This window comes from Mesocricetus auratus, unplaced genomic scaffold, assembly GCF_017639785.1.
Source record: "Mesocricetus auratus isolate SY011 unplaced genomic scaffold, BCM_Maur_2.0 Super-Scaffold_100033, whole genome shotgun sequence".
Classification (NCBI taxonomy): domain Eukaryota; kingdom Metazoa; phylum Chordata; class Mammalia; order Rodentia; family Cricetidae; genus Mesocricetus; species Mesocricetus auratus.
In genome coordinates this window covers 11916665-11932799 of record NW_024429213.1, presented here as the reverse complement: position 1 = coordinate 11932799, position 16135 = coordinate 11916665, and the positions used below count along the sequence as shown (strand labels likewise).

The 16135-nt window shown below is 36.0% G+C and overlaps 1 protein-coding gene across 1 annotated transcript in view; it reads left to right on the top strand.

The window, feature by feature from the left end:
* Xk (X-linked Kx blood group) overlaps window positions 1–15476 on the top strand; it is a 46859-nt gene extending 31383 nt beyond the window's left edge. The window contains exon 3 of the mRNA XM_005080579.4: window positions 11072–15476. Within this exon, the coding sequence (XP_005080636.1) occupies window positions 11072–11931 (860 nt within the window). The 3' untranslated portion in view covers window positions 11932–15476. The remainder of the gene's footprint in view (window positions 1–11071) is intronic.
* Window positions 15477–16135: the final 659 nt, after the last annotated feature.

Sequence of the window (16135 nt, the reverse complement as noted above, 5' to 3'; positions counted from 1 at the left end):
CAGTACAATATAAGTTTGTATTTCAGGAAAAGTCCTCAATTCTGAGTTAACATCTGCTAAAAGTAGCTTATGAGCAGGAACAAAAAAATGGTAAAAGTAATATCTTTGTCACTTTAAGATTTTGATAGACTAGAATGTCTACTGTTACTGGTTACAGCTGTAAAACAAGTTATACTACAGGATGCAAATAGACTTACTTCTGTGTTTATTTTCTATTTGACATCTGCCAGGGTAGAGGCCTTAGAAAATACCTCTGCAGCAATTTAATAATGGCAATGAATTAATATTCTTTTTTGTCTGTACAATTTCAATTTAATGAGCATTTATTGTTACATGCACATATGAGAGTTATCATGGAGTATATGTCTTTTGGAGTCTGCATTACTTGGCTTAACATAATGATGACAGGTCTTTTTCTGTAAATGTCATGATTTTATTTTTCTTTGTGTAATTTAGTGACTGTGTAGTAGTCTGACAGTTTGAAATCTCATTTCCTAATGACTAATGAATTTGATTTCATTTTCACATTTTTAGTTACCATTGTGATGGCTATGTGTATGTGTGTGAAGTTACTTTAGTCTTTTGCACCTTTTTAAATTTGGATTTTATAATTGGAGAGACATCTTAGTGATTTGATGCTTTTGTAGAAGTCCAAACTTTGGGTCCCAGAACCATATGGAAATTCACAACCACATGTAACTCTAGTCCAAATAGATCCAATACCCTTTTCTGACCTGCAGGCACTGGGCCTTCACTCATACACATAAAAAAGAAAATAAACATAAAGAACTACAGGTAATTAAAGCATTCTGAGAGAGGGAGAAATACTCTTCCTCAGGGAGAGCACACCACTTGGTCAACTCTGAAAACATGCATACAAGTAACATTCCACAGACTGAGCAGGTTATAGTTAGGAACATATATATATATATATATATATATATATATATATATATATACATACTATAGCTGTTAGTGAAAAAAGAGGCCATGAATTTGAAAGAGATCAATGAGGCATATGTAGGAATATTTGGAGGGAAAAAGGAAAGGGGGAAGGATGTAGTCATATTATGATCTCAAAAACTAAAGGTACTAATGTTTTTAAATTGGTCCTGTTCATACAGACTTGCATCTAAATTTTTCCTGTGAGATCATTATCTATGAACCTTAAACACTACCATTGGCATCTCCTTTATAACAGATCTGTTGGTGACACATTCCCTCTCCTTGCTTTTGTTTTCTCATAAGGTATCTCTTACCTTCATCTTTAGATATGGATGTCTTTGTCAGAAGTTATTTGCTTGGCACTTGGATGAAGTCATTCCTTTCTCTTCTGATTTCTATTTTCATTTCTGTTGAGATGGGTGATATTTATTTTTGCTTACTTCTGACTACTTTTCAAACTTTCTCTTTAGGTTTGATGCTCAGCTGGTTTAAAATGATATGCATATGTTTATTTTTTGTGTTTATCCTATAATATTTCCTGAGTCTGATTTTGTATTTTAGCAATTTAGGAAATTTTCAGCTTTTATTGATTCAAATATTGTCCTCCCTCTTTTCCTCCCTCACCTTCTTGTCCCCTCTTACTTCCTGCCCCTCTCTCTTCCCCTTCCTTTCTTCTTTTCTCTATTTACATGTTCATTGATTTTTTTTATTTGAGTACTTACCTCTAATTCCTTCTCATTAGTATAAATCATATTTATGACTGTCTAATCTGCTATTAGATCTACCTATTTATTGCTTAATTTTTATTAAGCTTATTATTTATGTAGTGTGTATATATGTGCCATAATGCATGTGTGAAACTCAGAAGAGAGTTTGTATGAGTCTTTTCTCTCCTCCCACCACATGGGTTCCAGGGATTGAATTCATTGTCAGACTTGGCAGCAAGTGCCTTTATTCATTAAGCTATATTGCCAGCCCCTGAATCCTTAGATTTAATTGTATTATTCAGTTCTTAAATTTTCATTTGAATTTTAAAAATACTCTGGTAAAATAATATCTTACTATATAATTTCACAAGCATGTAAATTATGGCTTTTACGCTATGTTAAATAATTCTAAAGCTGCATTTCTTCTAGGTTTGTTTTTATAATCCATTGACACTGGTATGTTAGTAATTTTTTACTTTGTTGTTTACATGCCATATTAGATTTAATTTGCCCCAAATGTGTGTATGCAGGAGTTGAGATGGGTTGAAGCTCTGGTTAAATTACTTTGTTCATGTGGTGGAATCACAACCTCAGGTAACTGAAGTCTGCACTTCAGTCTTTGTGAGGGCTCAGTCTATTTTTCAGTCACATTTAAACCTTTGTGTTGCCATCAGAAACCTTGTGATATATACCAAGGCCATTTTGAGGCTGAATGTCAGTATTTACTTACATACTTAACAGGTTTGAGAGACTGCTAAAAGTTTCATTTCAGTTCTCAATCTCTTAGTATCTATTTTCATTTGAATAATATTTTATGGGAATAAAATCACCTTCAGAATTTTCCTTAGGCAACTTTCTTTTTTTCTAATATTTTAAACTGCAGAAAATTTCATTGCTTTGGTGAATTTCTAATGCCTTTGAAAACATAATTGATCAGTTATCAGTTGTTCTTGGAAGGAATATTAGAACAAAAAATTTAATCTGCCTTTTGCCGTTGTGGAAATCCTTTCTGATTTTGCTTTTTTCCCCTTTTCATTTTAAGTGCTTATTGACAGGTATGTATAAATATAATATTTTATTCTATAGTACATCAGTCTGTACAGATCTGACTGGTGAGCTTGGGAGAAGACCTTTACGACAAGATAAAATTTATGAATTTGATCCATAGTTCAGAAACAATAGCAATCAAAGACAATGTACATTTGGCCCCTTAGCACATAAAAATACCCTTAAATCATCTGGAAAATGGAAATAAAAATCCCAAGGAAAATCTTCACATTCTTTTGAATGGTTAAAATCGAAAATTAGATAATAAATAATGTTAGATTATAAATAAATCAATTAAAATCTTTATATGCTGCTTGTTGTGATGTAAAATGCTATCACTGCTTTTGAAATCAGGCTGGTCGTTCTGCAAAAAAATACATATATAATTACTATACCATCCAATAACTCCTATTCAGTCAAGGGAAAAATGTATGTACAGGAAAACTTGTACAAACCACATGTTACTTGGTTATAGAAAGGAGTCAAGTGTTGACACATGCTAGAACATGGATGAACCTTAAAACCAGTAAATGGAAAATTCTTTCATTATATCATTGCACTAATATGAAATTCAGAATTAAGGAAAGTTGCTTAAAGCTGCTAGAGGGTTGGTTCATAATGAGAGCACTAAAGAACTTAAGAATTATTTGCAATAAACCAGGAGGAATGTTGGCAAAAGTTTGTACAAGCTTATGGTGATGATGATCCCTTTTTTTAGTTTTTTGACACAGGGTTTCTCTGTGGCTTTGGAGGCTGTCCTAGAACTAGCTGTTGTAGACCAGGCTGGCCTCGAACTCACAGAGATCCACCTGCCTCTGCCTCCCGAGTGCTGGGATCAAAGGTGTGCACCATCACCGCCCAGCCAATCCCTCTTTTTATTAATTAAATGTATTTATTTATATTACATCCCAACTGCAGTTTCCCCACCCTCTGCTCCTGCCATTCCTTCCCCCACCTCCCCTCTGCCCCCCATCCACTCCTCCTCTGTTTCTGTTCAGAAAGGGGCAGGCCTCCCATGGGTGTCAACAAAATATGGCATATCGAGTTGAGGTGGGACTAAGCTCCTCCCCTTGTATTAAAGCAAGGCAATAAGTACGAGCAATAGGTTCCCAAAAGCCAGCCCAAGCATTAGGGACAGCTCAATTATGTTCCCTCATGTTTTCAACCATGGTCTCTTCAGTTTGCTCAGAGTTTTCAGGGTCAGGCTAGGAATTAAATTAGAATAACACTGGACTCTAGAGTAAGTGTTTAAAGCTAACCCTAAAGTGAAAGTGGTAGAATTTAGCAAGAACAGTAATCTGTTAACTGGCCAGAAAACTCTAACACTACCAAGATAATTCAAATATCTTCTAGCCCTTGGTTGGGCTCCATATTCTGAAGCAACACATCAGAAAAGGCTACCTTGTTCCTGTATATTCCTGTTTAGCAGGCCTCTCGTTTACTTCAAATAGAATATTTAGATTGTTATCTTAAACCTCAAGTATCGTTTCTAATTTGGATTCTAATTCTCTGTAAATGTTGGGGAGAGGTACAACTTTTTAACTTAGGAAAATGCATGAATGCAGACAGACCCACATAAGAAGTTTATAATCCCGTAAGTTACCATATGGTAAAGGGGTTGGAGAGTTCTTATTGCTTGCTCCAACTATTTCTTTGGGAGTGTTGAAGCTGAACATTCCCATCAGTAGTGAAAAGAGAAGGTTAGAACTACGTGCAATTAGCCATTCTTTCAATATGCTCACATAGATTGGTTGCCCTTTTGTGCCAGCCACTGTTCTGGGTGTTGGTGATAAAAGTCTGCATGAAAGGGTAGCTACCTTGATTAGATTGTATTATAATAGGAAAGAAAGTAACCTACAAAAGTCAGGTAATGAGATACAGGTGGTTGGGAAAGCTCAATACATAAACAGTTATTTGAGCTGGGGCAAATCTTAGAAGCATTTAGCACAATTGAACATGTGTAGTTGAATGATGGTTAAAGAGGTCATTGTTGGAGAGATGATAGGAACTTGACCTTAAAGAATTATACATAAGCTGAGCAAGGAGATATTGGATTGGACATATTTGTCATGTATGGAGTTCAATGAATAAATCTCTTTGTTGTCTGAAAAAGAATAAATGAGGAAAACTGTTTATGGTGGCATATTCCTGTAATCCCAGCATTAGGGAAGCAGAGACAGAAAAATCAGAAGTTTATTGTCATCCTTGGCTACATAACATATTCAGAGCCAGCTGGGACTAAATGAGGCACTGCCTTTTCCCAGAAGGACAAATAAGATTTAGTAAGGCAGATAGAAGAGGTAAATGGCTAGAGGTGCTTGGCAAGAGCCATATGATAGTCACACATGACAAAATGAGAAAAGGAGAGAAAAAAATCTTAAACTTGAATGTTCCTGCAAATCACTCGGAAAATGCTGTGAAAAAGATCCTAATTCAGTGACATGAGCTGGGACACTTCTAACAAACTCACCATGCCAAAGCTGTTGACTCCTAACTGTTTGGAATAGCAAGAACTTAGAGGTCTATAATGAGAGAGGAAGGTAGAACAGTCCCAGCTAACACACACACATATGAATAGAGTGATGTGCGGTGGTTGTATGTAAAAGATTGTTGAGAAAATAAAAGTGTTTCTCTGTTTTTTTGTGGAGGTATTTTGCTTTTTGAGGCACCTACAGAATATCTAGCAAGAGAAATATGACAGGCACAAGAGTAGAAAACGAAACTTACCTGGGTAAAAGTAGAAAGATGTGCTCATGACAGCAATGAGTATGGGCTTCCTTGAAAGTGAGAGAGTAGTCAATAGAAGACAATGAGGCTAAGGTTATAGGCACAATTTGAAGAAGATGATAGTGAACAGCAAAGGAATACAAAGCTGTGATTCAGACAGCAAGGAGTGGAGGGTTAGGAAGTGAGTGCTTTAATTAGAAACAACTCAAAGGGATTTCCTGGAAAGTGTCCAGGAGTATATATAGTAGCAGACAAAAGAAAATACAATATAAAGGGGGTCATCCTTTCTTCTTTCACCTGCCTATCTCTGTTCCCATTCCTTTTTATTTTCCTTTCCCTCCATTATCCCCTCCCACTCCTTATTATTACATAAATCTCCCAAAACAATTTTGTACAGTTTTAAAAAATGAAGGATAATATTTAGATGCAGCTAACTCAAATAAATTCATATGCTCAGATAAAAGATCCAACATTCAGAAAGCAATTGACAATTTGGAGAACAACAATACTTGACACAATAAAGGTTTTGAAAAGAGAATCAGTCATGAAGTGTGGTAAGGAAACAATCAAAGATCTAGAAAGGAGACACTTTGTTTATTGAATTGATAGCATCTTACTGTTTGGGTCAACTATCTCTAGTTTCCCTTATCTTTACACTTCATATCCCTTTAGGCTTTCGCCATTCTTGCTCCACCCCCATAATCCATTATTATTTTGAGACAGGGTCTAGTTGAATTTACAGTCCTTCTGACCAAGTTGTCCTGGATTATTATCATACACCAGCACATCCTAACTCAATAATTTTATTAAAGTCTGTTGAACCCAAGCATTTCATGAGTTTTGTGGTTTTACTGAAAAGTTGGTGTCTTCAGACAGCAGTTACATAACAGAGAATCACCGTCTACCATCCTCTGTCTTATGGGCAGCCTTTGGTATGTATTGACAGCCACATAGAAACTGTCCCCCATCCTACAGATATAATTCCTTCCCCAAGCAGAACTCTGGACAAGAAAATAGTCTTCATCTCTTTGCATAAAGGCTAAGGCTTTGGTGTTAAGTGAGCAAATTCTTATATCTAGTGACAGTTTCTCTGAGCTAACTGAATTCTTGCAGAAGTTCAATGGACTAGAATTAGGTAAGAGGAAGCAAGATTGTGGCAAGGGTTTAGATCTGCTGAAGCCTTTTTAGTTCACCTTTTTACCTAAAATTGTGTCTTGCCTTGTGATAAAAGATGAGGTTAGGATTGTTAAAGGATATTAGACTGTGATAAAGAACCACTTAAATAAGCAAGATTGCTAAGTGACCCCCTTCTTTGTAGACTATAAGTGGATAGGATTAGGAAATAATGTCAGAGAGCTTTTAAAGACTTGGTCTCTATAAGTGTAGGAAGATGAAGACAAGGACAGGAAGTGGCTGAAGGGTACCAGGCAAGGTCTGGTTCTCTGGAGAGGTAGAGAAGATTCTTTGCCAAAGTTTAGAGTTCTACTATTTCTGCCTGTAGCAAGTTTCTCACTGGACTAAATTTGGACCACCAGCCCCCAAATAATGACACAGATTCTTCTTATTAATTATGAAAGCTTGGCCTTTGCTTAGGCCTTGTCACAACTAGCTCTTGTAACTCAAATTAATCTGCTTATGTTACTCTATCTTCTCTTACATGCATGTCTGACTTGTTTCATGTCTTCGAGGTGTCTCCCCCACTTTTTTCCTTCCCTTTCTTCCAGGAAACTATGCCTATTCTCTCCTGCCTAGCTATTGGCCATTCAGCTCTTTATTAAACCAATCACAGTTACACAACTTCACACAGTGTACACAAATATTCCACAACACCTACCTTTCTCCTTGTTGATATGTTTGTATTTACATGAGCATTTTCCTACTCATTTCCTAGATAACAGCTTGCCTCTAGAAGCAGAAATATTTATCATATTTATCACAAACATTTAGTGTAAGTTTTTTGTTTCTTTAGAGCAGTGATTCTCAACCTGTGGGTTACAACCCCTTTGTGATTAAACAACCCTTTGACAGGGGTTTCCTAAGACCAGGAGAAAACAGAGATTTGCTTAATTCTCTTGATGGAGAAAAGAATATTATTTGGAAATAGCTGACCTTGCTAGAAAAAATAGATTCTAGAAATTATTAGAATTTTTATCTTGTTTAATGCAATGCATATTTTCAGGTTAAATATCATAAATTTAACATAACTATATGTTTGACTGTATAATTTGCAGTCTAACAATGTATGACTAGTTTTTTGCATACATAGTATTTTTGTAGTGAAAAAATGTAGTTAACTAAAAGAAAAGTCTTCAATACTACAGCATTAGGATGTGGACATCTGTAACCACACACACACACAAACTACCACATAAATATTCTGCATTAAAGTATTCACTGAATTAGCCTCTCAAGAAAACTAGCTCAGTCCAATTACTTCCTAGTATACTATGACTATGATGTTTGTAGTTTTTAGATCTTATTAGTGGATGTCAGTCTTTTCAATGAATGATAATAACTAAAATCTATATCAAAAACTGTGAGTAAAGTTGATTCCCTCTGTAAAATTGAGCTTTCTTTGGGCAAATTAAAAGCTAAGGCATATGAGTCTTTAGATCTATCAAATATATAAATTTTTCAGTTGACTCAGAATTTAAGGAGAAAAACTTTCTTCTCATGTATCATTTTAATTAATTAAGTTAGTGTGTATGTGCATATTCACATGCATACTGTGATGTGCATATGTAGATCAGAGGACAACTTGGACAAAGTTGGTTCTTTCCTTCAGCTATGTGGGTCCCAGGAATCAAACTCAAGTTGTCAGGCTTAGCGGTATGAATCCTTACCTACTGAGAAATCTCACTACCTTCCTCTATGTTCCATTTAGATACAGATATTTTTAGTACGTATGTAGAAATAAATGATGTGTATTTTAGTACGTATGTAGAAATAAATGATGTGTATTTTAAGAGGCAGGTATGGATAAAACTATTGTACTTAAGGTGGTATAGTACTGGCAAAAGAGTAGAATAATAGATCATTTGAACAGAATATATTATCCAGAATTAAATTGCCTTAGAGTCATCATTATTGATCTTCAACAAGAGACCAAAGGCTATACAATCGGAAAATAATATTTTCAACAATTGGTGATAGAATAACTGCATATCCCCCATAGAATATCCCCATAGAATAACTTCAAAGTGTGACTAAACACAGAGCTTTCACTCTGGAAAGTACAAAGTGGTATAAGCTAGAAGATAGTATGGGAGAATCTCAGGGGTCTGGGGTTTGATGATGGGATTGTATGTGTAATATCATTAAAATTTTATGTTCCAGGATACTGTGTGGTACACTTTAAGTATATTAACTAAAACACAGAACTTTGACAACCCCAAATACTGGTGGGGATCCAGAAAAACAGATGCATCCTCATTCATTGTCGGTGGAAATGGAAAATGAGATCACCACTGGGAAAGATAGTTCTGCGGTCTCCTACAATCTTGAAATATTTTACCATGTGATCCAGCAATCACTACATTTGTATTTCTTCCAAAGGAGAGAAAAAGTAAATGTCCACACAGAAGCCTGCATGTGGGTGTTTGTAGCAACCTTATTCATATTTGTCATGACTTAGAAACAACCAAAATATGTTTCAGTCGATAAATGAATAAACTAGCATACCAGACGGTGGAATATTATTCTTCACTAAAAAAGTGAGGTGTCAGTCTCAGTTGATATCTATATAGTGTAGAAAACGTAACTATAGAATTTAGTGAAAGAAACTAATCTGAAAAGCCCATGTAATATGTGATTCTAATCATATAACTTTCTAGAAAAATGTGAAAATTATGAGGGCAATAAAAAGATCACTTCAGAGGATGGAAGGATGACTGTACCGAGAACTGGTGATTTTCAGGGCAGTGAAACTACTCTCTGTGAGACTACTCTACAATGTCTGACACATGTATTAATATGTGTACCCTATTCTATAGGATGTACAAGAGTAAAGCCTAATGTAAACTTCACTTTCAGTGATAATGATGTGTCTATAGGTTCATCAGTTGTGGTGTATACACTACTCTGCTGAATGATAAAGATAACAATTGAGGCTGGGCATGTGTGTGGGTCGAAGGTATATGGAAACTCTTTGTTCCCTCTGTTCAATTTTGCTATGAACCCAAAGCTGCTCTAAAATAAATAAAAATATGTCAAGACAGTTTTTAAAAAGAAGAATCAACTAGAAGGTATCATAATTCCTATTTTATGGTTGAGAAAATAGAGGATGGGGAGGTTGCCATTTTCCTTGTACAGAGTGATGTGGCAGAAGTCAAACCAAGAGTCAGACTCAGGGTTCCTAATTTATAGCCTTTCTCCCATTCCTCTTCATGCTAATGGGTGCAGATAGCAGCATCCTGTAATAAGTGATTGCATTTCTGTACCCATGACTCTAAGTGGTTATATATTTATTAGATACTAGAACTAAGGCTTACTGTATAATAATCTGGAACATTATACAGTGCTCCATTTAAATGGGCCACATCCTGTATCCTCAAACTGCCACTGCTTATAAGTACTGGATCCACCCATTTGCCATAAGACATTTAAAGAAATAAACACCTAGAGTTGAGACATCTCTAAATGTTAAAACCTTTCAGTTCAAGGCATGTTGACTCTTGATAAGAAACAAGATTTGTTTCCTTTTCAGCACTCTAAGAATGAAAGCAACTGAACTCCTATAGTCAGCATCTAAAACAGTCTATGATAAAGCAAAACATCCTGAGTAATTTATTATTGAGTGTCTTCTGTTGTGCCTACTACTGGAATATACTGAGCGACATCAAGAAAATATACTAGGGGCCAGAGGTAGGGCTCAGCAGTTAAAAACACTGCTCTATTAGAGGATCACAGTTCAGATCCCATCACCCACATCATGTAACTCCAGCTCCAAAGGATTGGATGCTTTCTTCTGGCCTCTGTTGGAGCCACTGAACAGGCATACATATAAATAAAATAAAATAAGTATTTTTTTTCAAATAGGAAGAAGAAATGCTAGACATAGGTCTTGACTCGGCAGGAACTGGTAGACCAACTGAGAAAACAAAACACATTCTGTAAAGGACTCTTTATATTCTCATTGACCAAGATTAGTATTAGGAATGAGTTTCAGTCTGAGTTGCCTCTGAAGAAAACCCTGAGGAGCTGAGGCATACATTTGAAGGGAATGTATAACAGGCATGAGAGAAATCAGAGGGGTAGAAGGGGATGAGACAGAAATCACAAGTAGGTGACTAGAAGTTGAAGCCTACGAGTAAACACTGGGAAATAGCACAGAGCACATTCTTCATACTTATTCTATACAACAGGTGAGCAAACTAGCTCTTACTCAGGATAGACCTGAGTTTTTGAGGGGTTCACCCATGGATCTTAATTCCCTGGTGCATCAGCCTAACAGCAACGTTTGTGTAGCATCCTTCTGTAAATCTGGAAAAAGTCTTCAGGCAGTCTCAGATATCAACAGGTGAAAGTCAGCCTACATGTGTAATACAGAGGAATTCAAGGCCTGTGGGTGGGAGATGGCAGAACATTGACCATAGGATTCCTGGTGGATGTGAAAATTGACAGTGCTTTTTCTCTTCTCTCTTCAGGTGTCATCATGACCTTGTCCCTGTTGTCCATTGTGTATGGAGCCTTACGTTGCAACATCTTAGCCATCAAAATCAAGTATGATGAGTATGAGGTCAAAGTCAAACCCCTGGCCTATGTATGTATCTTCCTATGGAGAAGCTTTGAAATTGCCACTCGCGTTATCATCCTGGTCCTCTTTACCTCTGTCCTGAAGATCTGGGTAGTGGCAGTCATACTTGTCAATTTCTTCAGCTTCTTCTTATACCCCTGGATCCTTTTCTGGCTCAGTGGCTCCCCATTCCCCGAGAACATTGAGAAGGCCCTGAGTAGGGTGGGCACCACCATCGTACTGTGTTTCCTCACTTTGCTCTATGCTGGTATCAACATGTTCTGCTGGTCAGCTGTACAGCTCAAAATCGACAATCCTGACCTCATCAGCAAATCCCAGAATTGGTACCGGCTGCTGATTTACTACATGACACGATTCATCGAGAATTCTGTCCTCCTGCTCCTTTGGTATTTTTTCAAAACTGACATATACATGTATGTGTGTGCACCTCTGTTGATTCTGCAGCTGCTCATTGCATACTGCACTGGTGTTCTTTTCATGCTTGTGTTCTATCAGTTTTTCCACCCTTGCAAGAAACTCTTTTCTTCCAGTGTCTCTGAAAGCTTTAGGTCATGTCTCAGGGGTGTCTGTCTGTCCAATATGAGGAGAAAATCCTCTGCGTCAGTAGTAAAGGTGGACAAGGACTTAAAGTCATGCACAGAACAAGATCCAGATCCAGAGCAAGATCAAGGTCAAGGTAAAGATCCAGATGTAAGACCTTCTACCAGTAGAGTAAGTTCTTCTGAGGTGTGGAGTGCTGTTGATCTGTAATCTGCTTAATGGAACCTGAGGCTTCTCACAAGAAGGGGATATTGTATTCCGGATTACTAACTATTCTTCATACAAGGAATGAGCCCAACACAGGGAATAAGGCAGAAACCTAGCTGTCAATTCCTTGTGAGCTGCTGCCTTTTATAAGAGCTCTTTGATTTGAGGTAGCTATGGGGAGCATTAGGGAAGCCTACTACCCCACAGTTTGTTTCACAGTTGATTCTGTTACGTTCTTGCAGGCCTTACTGGCCATCTCATTGACACAGTATCCCTGAAGTTTCAGTTAAGCTGGTTATATTCATCGGATGTAATAAAGAAAAATTCTGTTTTCTACACTGTTGTCCCAGTAGCCTGGTGCTTTACTGCTACTAAATAGAGCTTTATACAGAAGTCACCATGATAGTTGGAATAGGTTGCTAGGGATTTTACAACCTCATTGCTGTCATAGCTTACAGGGAGAGCTGTTCAAGTTTGTTTTATCAGTGTGTTCCATTTTCACCTCATTAAGATTTTTTGTACATAACCAACTGTAGCCACACTGGAATGCAATATGTATTGGTTTCAAGAGCCTAGATTTGGGAATTTTATTCCCTAGGATCCATTGGTAGTGTTATTTAGGAAAGCTTCAGAGAATATCAAAATGATGGAAGTTTATACAGATAGAACTGTCTGAAGATATGAATTGGTTAGACGGTAGGCTCAATTGTCCTGATAACTCAGTCTTGTCCTATAACTGTGGGACAAATCTAGTATAATTTTCTAAGATTAATGTATTTAAGAAAAAAGAAAAGAAAACTAAGAGTTTTCATTCCTATCACCCCCTTCCTCGTCTGCCAGGAAATTTTTTTAACAAGACTTACCTCAGTCCATTTGCTGTTGTTTCTAGAAAGCCCTATAGAAATATCTTCCCCAATTCAAGTACATAGATGTTTTAGTTTTCATGACTTGAAGAAAAAGAAGTGATTTCCTCACTGCACCCCTAATTAGAAACATTTTAAGTTATAGAAACTAGTGAGATGAGCACATGATGTTCTTTATGAAATGCATTTTGACTTGACATTATTATGAGTTAATTTTAATAAGATCTTCATTTTATCTTCTTGTACTTTCTCTTTAATCTGGAACTATTTATTATTGTTTAAAAGGGTTTGGTAGAATATTAGTAGTAGTCTGAAGAAAATGCCTGTAACCCGTGCTATTATTTCTACCACTAAAATAATAAAATATCTATAAACAGCCGACCATAAAGTTCACACCAATTTAAAATGAGAGTTGTAGCATAATTTAAGAAATTTTCAAAGGTACCTCTGTTTATGGACATTTACTTTTCTGACCACATAAATTCATAAAACACATTTACCTGGCTATCCTGCTTTTTGACTATTTTTGGTATCAAATTGATGATTAATTTCATGAACAGATGAAAATTAATTTGGTAAATAAACTATACTAGAGGATTCATGAAACAGTAAATATTCTTTGATATGTATTCACACTATTAATATTTATACTATTTTATATTCATATACATCAGTAAGGCTCAAAACTGTAGAATGTCCATTTTACTTTCATGAGGCATTTTTCCTCACTTGTAATTCTCCTGTTTTGTCAGTATTTCTAGTTTAATTTTATGAGAATCCACAGGCAGTACATCCATTTTGGCTACTTTTTGTTTGTTTGTTTGTTTGTTTGTTTGTTTTGAGACAGGCATTCATTCCCTCTATAGACCAGGCTGGCCTCGAACTCACAGAGATCTGCCTGCCTCTGCCTCCCGAGTGCTGGGATTAAAGGCATGCACCACCACTGCCTGGAGTCATTTTGACTGCTTTTAACATTTAAAAATGAAACTTAAGGTTGTCTGTTCTCTGTTGATCCGTGTACCACTTTTCCTGTTTTTAGTAGGACTAGATAAAGTTAGCATACATCATCAAAATGATACTTTATACAGCAGATATTTCTCTGTACTTTGTACTTTTCATATTTAGAGGTACAAATCTGTAATACAGGGAAAATGTCTTTGAAATTATATAACAATTCCAGGTAAACCAAAGTTCAAATGCTAAAGCACTCTTGGTTAGTTCATAATTTAAGGTGTTCAAAATGAGAGTTGGAAGACTGTTCCTAAGTCATTCCAAAATACTTTCCTCTGTCAAATGACTTCGTTATGTTTACAGACACCATTATTCATCGTGTTTTTACTCTTTAATGTGAAAGACCACCTTTCCCTGAAGGTCCACAGTGACTCGGGGGGGTAGAGGTGTGATACCCTTTTCCAGTTTCAGGTTACGCCTTGCCACTGAGACTGGAGTCAGCTACCAGCTTGTCACTTATTAGGCAGGTTCAGAATTAGATAAGAACGAGGACACTTGTGTTTTTACAGACTGGTTTAGAAACATGGCTCAAAATTCTTTTAAACTCTTAATTTTCAAATATGTTGTAAGCTTCTTTACTTTAGACAGTTGGTAAGCATCTTGAATGACCTCAAACAAAACTAATAGTTCTAAACTATCAGACACTGAAGTGTTCAAGCTTTATAACGACTGCTTTTTCTCTTTTAGCAAACCGGATATTATTTGAGTCTCTTGGTAAATAGGCATTTTCCCTGTGCAGTCTCACAAGCTCACCTAATTACTCTATTCCTCTGTCTCCTCACTCACCAAATTAAGATGATATACTTGTTCAAGTTACCTCACAGACCTGTTAGAAAGATTTCATTAAGTAATAGATACAAAACTATTTTTTAAACATTTTGAAAAGATTTTTCAAAATTACTTAGAGTTATTCTATTGTTCAAGTCCATAAACAGGTTATTGTTTGTGATTTGTCATTTACTGTCTGAAATGAAATAAGTAATTTCACCCACATCAGTGTCTTGAGTGAACATATAGGTCTTTGTTTTTCTCTGCAATTGCCCTCTGTTACCATCAGTTGATTGCAAAACTTAGTGCTCAGGGCATGCGAGATGACTTAGCAGGGAAAGGTGCTTGCCACCAAACCCAACACTTAGAGTCCCATCCTTGAGACCTACAAGGTAGAAGGAGAGAAACAGTTTCCACAAGTTGTCTGATTGTCTGATTTCCACAAGCATACCGTGATGCACACACACACACACACACACACAATGAGTGCATAAATACTTTAAAAGAGCCCCAAGCCCTTAGTATGTAGCAGAAAAAAAAGAGCCAGTGCATCTGAGAAAGTGCTTCTGGTGGCAAATAAGTTTATGGTCTTGATATTGTATTTTATAAAGAATGTAACAGCATCTTTTGATGATTGTACAGTACAACTTAAATGGCTTATTCAGTCCATTAATTAAATGAGAATGTGGTCTGTTCAATGTTGTAAATTGGAAAATAAACATTAGCATTGACTGTCTTGATAACACAGCATTTCCTTGGGATCTATCTTACAACATTAGTGTGGTTGTGTGTGCCAGTACATCTCAGCCAATGGATTGTGGATATGAGCTTTTGTGGACAGCTTCTCTTAGTCACTGGTTGAAATATTGTTTATGATTCTTCATATAATAAATTAATTTTTTCAAATTTTCTTGCATTTTATTTCTTGTATATTCCTCAAATGTCTTCTTTTAAAATTTAAGACCCATTTGAAAGACAAAATTGAAAGTGGTTTTTTGTGATTATATATTTTTAATGTAAGATGGAAATTCCTGCCATAGCATGAGAAATTTAAGAATGCTAAGTTTGAGCCTTTCAATACAACAACTGTTCATGAAAACACTGATTTTGTGTAAGAATTTGCTCAGTGTACTGAAGCCATGCTGCTGGGTACTGCTATTAAGACACAAAGACAAATGTGATATATACATATATAATAAATATATGATATTTATATTGCATATATATGCATAAAATTCTAGATAAGCATGAGTGTTATGGTGATCCATAATATAAAATATGAGGATGACTTTAGCTTTTTGTGAACATTATGTAAACATATGTTTATATAATCAAAATGAATTACTTTTGTGATTGGAAATTATCACATGTTGAAAGGGGTCATTGGAGAACATGAGCTAGATATGGGCTATTTTTAATAATTCCTTTGCTTCTGATGGTGTCCTTTCAGTTTGCAAAGATATGGCTATAGGTTGTCTCTCTTTTAAAAAACATAGCTTTGTTGAAGTATGATTGCTGCACAAAAACACACATATTGAATGTGTACAATTAATGAATTTAGGCAT